Genomic DNA, 10,681 nt, shown 5'->3' with positions numbered 1-10,681 from the left:
GTTTCTTTCATGTGTGTTTCCTCTTCAAATCCTGACTGGTCAGAGTTGAAAACAAATTCCTTACTCAACGATAGGATAAGTCTGTTTACCACATCTACAAATTTTCAGGCCAATTTTGCAGTTTGTGGTTCATTGTCAAGTTGACGCTCTCTTTGAAGTTTCATTACCTTATGTATTCCAGTTCTGTAGAATGGTTTGAAGTTATGCAACCATCCACTGCTTCCCTTGAAATCACTATAATCTACATTGTGCACAATATGAGCCACATAACATAGGTGGTCTCTATCATGCGCATCCTGTAAATCGTATCGAAGATCCCTGAAATGTGCAAATACCAGTTTTTGTAACAAGAATTGTTTCTTTACTATGCTATGGATGATCTTCCATGTACATAGTTATGTTTAGTACACCGTCCTTGGACAATGATTGTCCGTTATTGCATTTCACTGGAGAATGGACTTGTGGCCTGACAAGGATGGTTCAACACCTGTTTCGATATCATTTTCACTTTTTAAGCTTTTATGTCACCATTGTAGTCCTCATTTGCATTATCCACACAGTTGAGCATATATGACAGTACACACTCCACTGACTTATCTCGCAGATATGCTCACATTTCATCAGTTACTTCTTTCTCACTCTGTGAAATTCCTTGGGTTCCTTTTTGACAAAATGTCAACTTCGGAAACTGTTGTTGTAGATATACTGCAGTGTTTCCATTGTTTATTGTTGACATTGCTCTGCACTATAACACCACCACTAGCACTGTAGCACTTTTATGAGTTAATCGTTGACTAAGCATGTCAACTATGCTCTGTAGCATCGCGCTGTACTCACCATGTGATACCTCCAGTCCCACTCCATGTTGCCATTAGCAGCCAGTATTCTGGTTGCACAGAAGACAGTATGTGGGGTGTCGAATGCCGTAAACATCACTGATTTTTGCAGGGGTTCGTTGTGAGCCACGCACATGCTGATAGGTAGCAATTCCTTGCTTGAGAAAAATCTTTGTCTAGTGTTGCTTAGGTAATACTTTCTTGGTATCCTAAGCGGTGGAGCCCGAGGGCAACTTTACAAGGGATTTAAGCAGGCATGCAGCTCAGACCTGTTTGGCTGGGGTTTGACTGGTTTGATGGAACCTCATGCTGAATACCAGCTTGTAACTCGGAGCTGTGATGGTTGCTTATCATGTCTGCACAATTGATGTTTATTCCACAGGCTGAGCCATCACCTGCTGGTGACTTGCAACTTTCCCCTGCTTCTGCAGTGATGGGCCATATTTTGGGATTGGACTTTGAGTGTGTTCCTGGCCTTGGCCTAATGCAGGAACAAAAGTGAGAAACATTGTTTTTTAAATTCTCGTCATGATTTGCAAGACAACATCCCCTCCCAGTGCAGTTATTTCTGAGTGTCGTTTGTTACTTTGACATTAAACATGTTCAGATCATTCTCCTGACTGTGTTTGGCCTATGCCTTTGTGTGCATCAGTATCCTGGCAATAAGAATTTAAGACAAATAGTTATTTGATTGTAAGAGAATGTCTGTTTCAGGACTCAACGTATTCAAATATCAGTGTCTGTTGTTTGTTTCCTTCATTTAAGTGTCTCTTAATATTTTCTTCTTGATTCTAGTTAGCCAAATGGACACAGTTGTATGCCTCCATGTTTCTATTGAATTTAACTGCTGTGTAAATGTAATTTGTACACTGTGCATATGTTTTAGAATTTGTTGACCTACCGTGTGAGAGGTCAGTCAAAATAGAGCCAACAGGCCCTTTGTCAGCCTGAGATTTCATTGTTTATATGGGCTTGGTAAAGCCCCCAGCCTGCTTCACAGACAAGTACATTTTAAATTTTTTGATTTGTATTGTATAAAGTCAAAAGCAAAGTCTGCTTCACAAATGTATATATATATATTATTTTAAATTCACTGCCTACTATGATTATTCATATTTATGAAACAAACGTTTTGCTTTGGCTGTTTCACAGCCGAGTACGTAAAGTTATAATTTTTTGTCTGTGGAAACTCCTAAATTCTGGTTGATGTTTGTAGGTGCTAAAGCCTGCTTCACAAATATGTACATTAATTAATATTTTACTTTCACTGATTGTCCAGATAAGTGAAATAATTCTTTCTTTTCAGCTATGTTTGTAATTTTTTTTAATGTTTGGTGTTTTCTAACAGTAGTGGCTATTCTGTATCCTATCTGCTTCATGGTGTATAAACATATGTTACTTTCTGTGTCAGCTAATTTTGATAAATTTTGGGCATTTCACAGAACTTAACCATTTATTTTCAAACTTAGCGAACAAATAGCACTTGCTTTTGTAATTTAAAAAAATTCCCTCTGGGATAAATTAATAAAGAGTGTTACTTCCAATATTTTATCTTCACTCAGCATCTTACTCCTCCCAGATTCTAGCTCCATATCAGTTCATATCACCCCACTGATCCAAAATCCTGCTGGCTGAAGGTCTTAAAGTAAGCTTCCTTGTGGTTCGATGCCTCAAAAACTTGAAGTAGAATGTTAAATGAATTCCTTCAAATTCTTCCCAGCAAACAGGCCAACCATCAAAGTAATAGTAATTACTGACGGGAAATTCAGTTACTACTACAACTAAACACTCCAAAATGTTTACATAGGCATTATGCACTGCATGCATGTTGCAAATTCCTTTGTTTATAATTTGCCCACCTAACATCACTGGGACATCGTCATTTAAAACCTTAAACATTTTTTTATTCATTTTAGGTCTGTCTGATCCCAGCAGAGGGCATTTACTTAGGGACAAGTTGACTTCCAAAGGTGCTTCAAATAATTTCTGATGTAATGTTTCACAATCTGCTTTTCCAATAAAGAAACTTCTTAGGTGATGCGTTGTTATGCAATACTTACTCTCTGCCCAAAATGTGATGATTGTTTGTAATTCCTTTTTATCGTTAACATTGGTAGTTTCATTGAAACTCAATGTGTAATATGATGAACATGCTTTTTCTAAGATATGTTCCTGGAAATATGGTGCCAGTGCATCAGGTATTGGGTATGCATTCTCTTAGACACAAGTGAAAAATGTTCAGCAACACTATCAGGGAACATCACCTTAAAAATGTTATAAATATCACTTGATAAATCCACAGAGTAACTGGAAATCACTGACTTCATGGTCCAAATCAATTCACTGGTGGTAGAACTATCCTTGGTACTTAATATTATTGGCACACATACCGAACTTGAAAAGTTGTGCCTGATCTGAGAGTTTTAAATGTAAATGATGTAGTTAATACTTGATTTCAAAGACACACGTTTTGCTGAAAGTGAGGGGTTTGGATCTGCTGGTGGTAGTGGTCTTGTGTGTGTGTGTGTGTGTGTGTGTGTGTGTGTTGTGTGTTTTCTTTGCTGAAGAAGGTTTTGGCCGAAAGCTATCATGAAACAGTCTCTTCGCTGTGCCTGTCTGCAACTTAATGGGTCATCTTTACAGTGAGTAGCAAGCTATCCTTTTCCTAATATTGTTGATATTCCAATCTGGACCTGCCATTGTTCTCATTACTAACACAGCTATTTGAAAAGAAGAACTTGCAAAAGAATCATGTTCTGACTTGGTTGCATACATTAGTTACATGCTAAAGTTCCTGGCATAGGAAGGCTGCTGCAACCACATAAAATAATCTTCCAAGCAGCTAAAATTTCTTAGTAGCAAAACTCAAGAATCAATGATATGTGCTATATTTTACACTTTATATTGATTTCAACATTCACTGATTCAGCTTCAGTGAAAAGATTTCTAGTAATTAAATGTAAGTACATGCCTTTCAAAAGAGCACAGTCAAAATCCTTTGAATAAATACATAGGTACCAGAATACTGAAGTTTTCATGACACTAGCATGGGGTTTTCATAAAAATGTTTGCTGTTTCACCTTTACTATGTGCATTATCAAGGGGATTTACATTTCACCTCTACAGAACCTGACTCTTCTTATGTTCCAGTTCTCAGCATTTGCAATTAACCCTATTTGACAACCTGTGTTTAATGAAAACTAACTCGAGATTTAATTCCATGTTATGAGTATTTTACCACCTAATTTCTATTTTTCTGCATGAACTTGCCAGCACAATGGGATCTAATCATTTGGTGCCGAAGACAAAATATTTTATGTTCACAGAAGATTGTCATATAAAAGAAAAACATTCCAATATTTCATAATTTCCATCTACATACATTTACTGCAAGAAAGTGTATGTTTTATGACAGAGGGTACCACGTGCCACTACTAGTCATACCCTTTCCCATACGTCTCACAAATGGAGTGAGAAAAAAATGACTATATATGCCTCATATGAGCTCTAATTTTTCTTATTTTATCTTCTCAGTCCTTACGTGAAATGTACATTGGTGGCACTAGAACTGTTCTGTAGTCAGCTGCAAATTCCTGCTTTCTAAACTTTCTTGAAAATGTATCATCTCTCCAGGGATTCTCATTTGACTTCACAAAGCATCTCCACAATACTTACATGTTGATCAAACCTACCGGTAACAAATCTATCAGTATGCTTCAGAATTGCTCTGATGTCCTTTTTAACGGATGTGAATGTGTCAAGCAACATGTCGCTAATACTGCATTCAAACATAATATCACTGTTTTTCCTACTCATCTGCATTAACTTACATTTAGAAACTCATTTTTCACCTCAAATAGAGCTTCTGTATCCTTCTACAGTCACCTGACAATGATATTTTCCTGTATACTACAGCTTCATCAGCAAACAATCACCAATTGCTGCTCACCCTATCCATCACATCATGTATGTATATTGAGGACAAGAGCAATCTTATCACACTTCCCTGGAGTGCTCCCAACAATACTCTTGTCTCTGACGAACACTTGCTATTGAGGACAACATACTGGGTTCTATATCTAAGCTGCCTTCGAGCCACTCACATATCTAGCAACGTATTCCGTACGTTCAGACCTTTGTTAATAGTCTGCAGTGGGGCACTGTGTCAAACACTTTGTGGAAACCTGGGAATATGTCCATTCATGGTTCACAGGATATCTTGCAAGGAAAGGGCAAGCTGAGCTACACACAAGTGATGCTTTCTAAATTAGTGCTGATTTGTAGACAGAAGCTTTCCTCTCAAGGAAATTTATTGCATTCACATTTAGAATATGTTCAAGAATTCTGCAGCATACCAATGTTAAAGATGTGTGTGTGTAGTTTTGCATGTCTGTTCTTTTACCTTCTTAGATACAAGAGTCACCTGTGCTTTTCTCCAGTCACTTGAGACTTTAGGCTGGGTGAAAGATTCTCGATAAATGCCAGTTAAGTTGGGGGCCAATGCCACAGAGTACTACCTGTAAAACCAAACTCTTATAAAGTTGCTTTTCAACACCAGGGATATCTGTCAGCCATACTGGAGTCTGTATGATGTTCGAGTGGTGGTATGTCTGTATAATCCTCCTGTGTGAATGATTTTTAAATGCAAAATTTAAAACTTCAGCTTTCTATTTGCTGTTTTTTATTGCCATGCCAGACTGGTTGATGAGTGAGCGAATAGAAGCCTTCAACCAGCTCAGTGACTTTATGTACGATCACAATTGTCTCAGGTTTTACAGCCAGATAATACTTATTTGTGTTCTCATGAAGACGTGCTCACACTACACATTATAACCACCTTCTCCTGGTACTAACGGCACTCACCTGTGGCGGATTGTAGGAAGCGACTCCTCCACATCTCTCTGTTCTACCCTCAACAACATTGCCTTCTGCCCATTGTAAAGACCAGTGAATAAAGGAATAATTACTGTAAAAATTGTCAGCCTATCAAGAACGTTTTATATCGTGTTACCCCTAGTTATGAGCCCTCTGCAGGACATGCCCCCTCCTCTCCTATGGTATGTTGTCCATAGAGAAGGGAGAGGGATGTATAGGTTGCCCATCTGACCATATCACCTCACATTAGCCTTTAAAAATGTTATCTTGTATTGCTCAATTATAATTCATTGTGTCCTCCATACAAAGCAGGTATGTCATCCCAGCAAAGCCAATTTGTTCCCTTGCTGGCAACAAATTTGTTCCCTCTGCAGTAGCTATGTGCAGCCAATAGGGAAAGCACGGGAGGAACCGAGTTTTGCCTGCTGGCTGTGGCCAAACAGCACTGGGCCAAGCTGCAAGTTCTCTCTTACAGAAACAACCTGCTAACTAGGAAGTGTTTTCCTCCGACCTTCTAAAAAGGCAACATTTCATTTCTAAGGTGATCACTTCATGGCCTTGCTAAGACTGGCTGATAGCTTTGCAGACCAACATGGACACACCCAATTGTAATTCATACAAGGGAAAAAACTTCTTATTGTCCAACAGAAACTATTTTCTATTTGAACACAAGGTAAAGTTGCTCACTCCTTGTTTACCTGACCTGACGTACTCCATACATGCACAATAAATTTAATAACTTATAGACAACAAGCACAGCTGGAGCACTAATAGGAGTACAATTATATGGTGTTATCGGACAATGTTCCTAACTGCCTGCAACAAGTACTCTAATATTTCGTGAGTTACATCCTTTCTCTATTCGTTGAAAGAGGTTCAGTTGCACTCTATGTGCCATTCGAAGATGACAAATAATGATTTCATATATGATACAACATTTTCTTGATAGCAACATTTTTGTTCTGATAGTGTGCCTGGTTTCATGCAAGCAGTTTTCTAGAGACACACATTGTCAGCAAATAAACACTGGAACACTGCTCTCTATGGAAACTTCATATCAATCAGGTTCTACAAGCATGCAGAAAATCTAGCATATAGTAAACTTGCATCCACTTGAGACTTAAGAGCAGTCCTAAAACTGAAGAGTGACAACAAACAGTAATAATAACAATCCCTCAAAAGTATGACTAATATTGATGAGAGTGCCTTGTAATCACTACCTACTCTCCTGGACTTCGAATAAATGTGTGTCCAAATCCTGTAACTAATCACGTAAAATGTGCTCAACAATTCAGTTCTGGAGACATGTTTCACTCTTTAGCAGAGTGCCAAACATTTGTAATTAGATAGTAGCACAACTGGCTGTCCATGAAGCTGGACACTTGTCTTTTACAGGAAGTACTCTATCAAGAAGAACATCTGTTGGGATCTCATGCACTGACTCAAAGTAAACTTACCACTAGTTACTCTCCAAACTCTTAATTCTACAAAGGTTCTCGCACCATGTTATGTGGTTAACACAGCAGGGAGTTATCAAACAATTTAGATTTTAACTTGACCACAGCCTCAGATAATTACTGATATGAGTTAGTTTTATTAGGTGTGGACAGATGGCTCAGCTGGGATAGCATAGTACATGAACACAGAAATCCTGTGACAAGACCCAATCGGGCACCCAGTCTTTACTTGCCACAAAATGGACATTATTTAAATTCTTAAAAAGGAAATGAAAACTATTTTTTAAAACTGCTAGATAATTTCGAACTATGCCACATCAGGATTCTAATGTATGAGTTTGCATTTTGCATGCAACACTATTAACCCAGTCATACAAAAATTTGTTACAATCCAAGCAGCTCACAACTTCAGTGGTTTGTGATTCTTGGCTTTCTTCCCTGAAGTTCATACAGGGCAATGTAACCACAAAAGTTGCACAAAACAGGATCTGCTGGATTAAGGTTTTGAGTAAGGATGCATGGGGAATTTGTGTAGCTTTATTTTTGCAGTTCTGGCTGTGAAAAGTAAAGGTGCATATCTCAGTCTGGCACATAGGTTCAACTCACCATGAAAACCATAATCAGAAAAGATTCTGACCAATGAAAATTTTAATCAAGAAATGCATGTTTAATTCATGGTTAACTAAACATCCTCCTGAGATTTTCCCAGGAGTCTTCCTATAAAGTTTGTCATGAATTTTCAGTTTACAAACTCTTTTTCAGTAAAACAGAACCTATTCACATATTACCTATTTTAAAATAACTGATAATTCACATCTTCCTTGATTTAAATACCACTAAAGTATTAACACTAGCACATTCAGACAGCTACTAATATGTGAGAAATACTAGCAGTTGATGAATATTTTGGATCTTCTTAAGGGTATTGGATATTTCACACATCCCAAGGGAAAAAAAACACAGTGGAAACAGGGTATACCTAAATTAGTTGATTTATTGTACAAAAGAAAAATAATATACATGCTACTTTATTTTTGCACATCATGCCATTCAGATGTGACCTTACCCAATGATCTGTGTATTTCTTGCAGTGTTGTAAGTTTTGATTCCAAGTCTTTGATCTGTGAAATGAAATAAAAAGAATATGAGGGTGAATAAGCTTACTTAGCAAGCAATGAAAAAAAAAAATAATTCAAAAATTGCAGTGCCATATGAGCTACAAATTTGCTTACACATTAAGCAGAGTATGAGCACTACAAAAAAGTAGGCACAAACAAGAGAAGAATTTCACACTTCATTTCAGATTAAAAGGATGGCAACAAATTACTAATCTTCTTCAACACAAATACTTGATTTCAGTGGTCATACTTCATTTTGGCAATTCTGTTTAACAGTTAATCACAGTAAATTTGTAGGTTTTGAAATTTTCAAAAATTCTCCACTGAGGTAAACATGGAACACAGCAAAAGGAAAAGGTCTGTCCGAACTGCTCCAATTATTTCTCATTTGGCAGTATGTAAGCAGACATCTGTTCCATGCCACAAATGCTCTGCATGGCAAAGAAAGTACCTGGAAGGGTAGGAGGAAACAAAATGAAACTACATAGATTGCAAGGGTATGTGCTGTTATTTCACTGATTACAAAATCAAGTCAAATTGGCAAAGAACTTTGCAGTATGAGCCCACTCATTAGTATGATGTTTCATCCTCTCTGACCTGGATTTGTGCACTGTTTCAATTTGGAAAGGTGTTATAAAGCCATTTTCCTGCAACAAGCTGGCCCACAACTGTTGTAAGTGGTCCTTCATATCCCTGAAAGTGCTACTGAATGGAGCTGACATCCAAACTGGTCCCACATGCATTCTACTGGTGACAGATCTGGGGAACTTACTGGCAATCAGAGTACCTCAACATCACACAGACAGTTCACAGCATCACGTGCCATATGTGGATCAGCACTGTTCTGTTGAAAGATGGCACCATGATCATGTCACATAAAAGGTAATAAGAGGATGCTAGATATCTGTTTGTACCATTGTGCCATCAGAGTTCCCTCAATCATTACCCACCACGACCTGAAGTGATACTCGATGGCCACCCCACACCATGATACCAGGACTAACACTACTGTGCTTCTCTGCAGGTCGCCACCTTACTCATTGATGATGGTCATGCAGGACAGTGCAGAACCGCAATTCATCACTGAACACAATGCAGTGCCATTCATCAGCAGTCCATGCTTCCTTGGCACATTAGCACTCTAAATGCAGCCATTCGTATTGTTGTGTTAAGGGTAGCCTAGATGTGTGACTGTAATTGCCTAGTCTGGCTGTTGCTATTCTTTCACCTCTGAAATAGCAGGTGCAGATGTCAAGGGGTTACAATGTGTGTGGTGCACAATAGAGTGATCCTCCCTTGTGATGGGCAGATGTGGTCACCTGAAATTTTGATAACAAATATGACACCTGTCGCATTCCTATGCAGTCCAACACTGGGCCACTATCACACCAGAATGTCCCACAAATTTAGATACTGCACAATTTGACCAGCCAGCCAAATGGCGACCGAAAATGAGGTCCCTTTCAAACTGTGTCTCATGTGAGCATGCAGCCTCAGTGTCCTTCACAGTGATCACTCAACATCTGTGACTATTCACAAACCTGATAAGCTGAGATGACAAAAGTCATGAGACGCCTCCTAACATCAAGTCAGACCTCTTTTTGACCAGTAACTCAACAGGGCACGGATTCAACAAGTCATTCGAATTCCCCTGCAGAAATACTGAGCCACACTGCCTCCATAGTCATCCATAATTGCAAAAGTGTTGCCAGTGCAGGATTTTGTGCATAAACTGACCTCTCAATTGTCTCATAAATGTTCGATGAGATTCATGTTGAGTGATCTAGTTGGCCACATCATTTGCACAAATTGCCCAGAATGATCTTCAAGCCAATCACAAACAATTGTAGTCTTGTGATAAGGTGCATTGTCATCTGTAAAAATTCCATTGTTATTTGGGAACATGAAGTCCATGAATGGCTGCAAATGGTCTCCAAGTACAAGAATGTAACCATTTTCAGTCAATGATCAGTTCAGTAGGACCAGAGGGCAGTAAATACAGCCCACATCTCAATGGAGCCACCGCTACCACTAGTTTGCACAGTGTGTGACAGAAAACTTGGGTAAGTGGCTTCATGCGGCCTGCACCGCACTCTAAACCCTACCATCAGCTCTTACCAACTGAAGTTGGGACTCATCTGACTAGGCCATAGTTTTCCAGTTGTCTAGGGCCAACCGATATGATCATGGGCCCAGGAGAGGCACTGCAGGCAATGTCATGCCATTAGCAAAGGCACTCACATCCATCACCTCTGCCATAGACCATTAATAGCAAATTTTGCCACACTGTCCTAACAGGTATGTGCATCATAATCCCACATTAACTTCTGCAGTTGTGTCATGCAGTGTTGCTTGTCTATTAGCAGTGATAACTACATGCAAATGCTGCTGCTGC

The 10,681-nt window shown here is 38.8% G+C and overlaps 1 protein-coding gene across 1 annotated transcript in view; it reads right to left on the bottom strand.

Moving 5' to 3' along the window:
• Positions 1 to 8,144: 8,144 nt before the first annotated feature.
• The window catches only part of LOC124612268 (valine--tRNA ligase-like), a 130,017-nt gene continuing 127,480 nt past the window's right edge, over positions 8,145 to 10,681 (bottom strand). Inside the window, exon 18 of the mRNA XM_047140367.1 lies at positions 8,145 to 8,289. Coding sequence (XP_046996323.1) covers positions 8,197 to 8,289 — 93 coding nt within the window. The 3' untranslated portion in view covers positions 8,145 to 8,196. The remainder of the gene's footprint in view (positions 8,290 to 10,681) is intronic.

This window comes from Schistocerca americana, chromosome 1 (genome assembly GCF_021461395.2).
Source record: "Schistocerca americana isolate TAMUIC-IGC-003095 chromosome 1, iqSchAmer2.1, whole genome shotgun sequence".
Classification (NCBI taxonomy): domain Eukaryota; kingdom Metazoa; phylum Arthropoda; class Insecta; order Orthoptera; family Acrididae; genus Schistocerca; species Schistocerca americana.
Note: the sequence above shows the minus strand (reverse complement) of the source record. Positions and strands in the feature narration are given on the sequence as shown.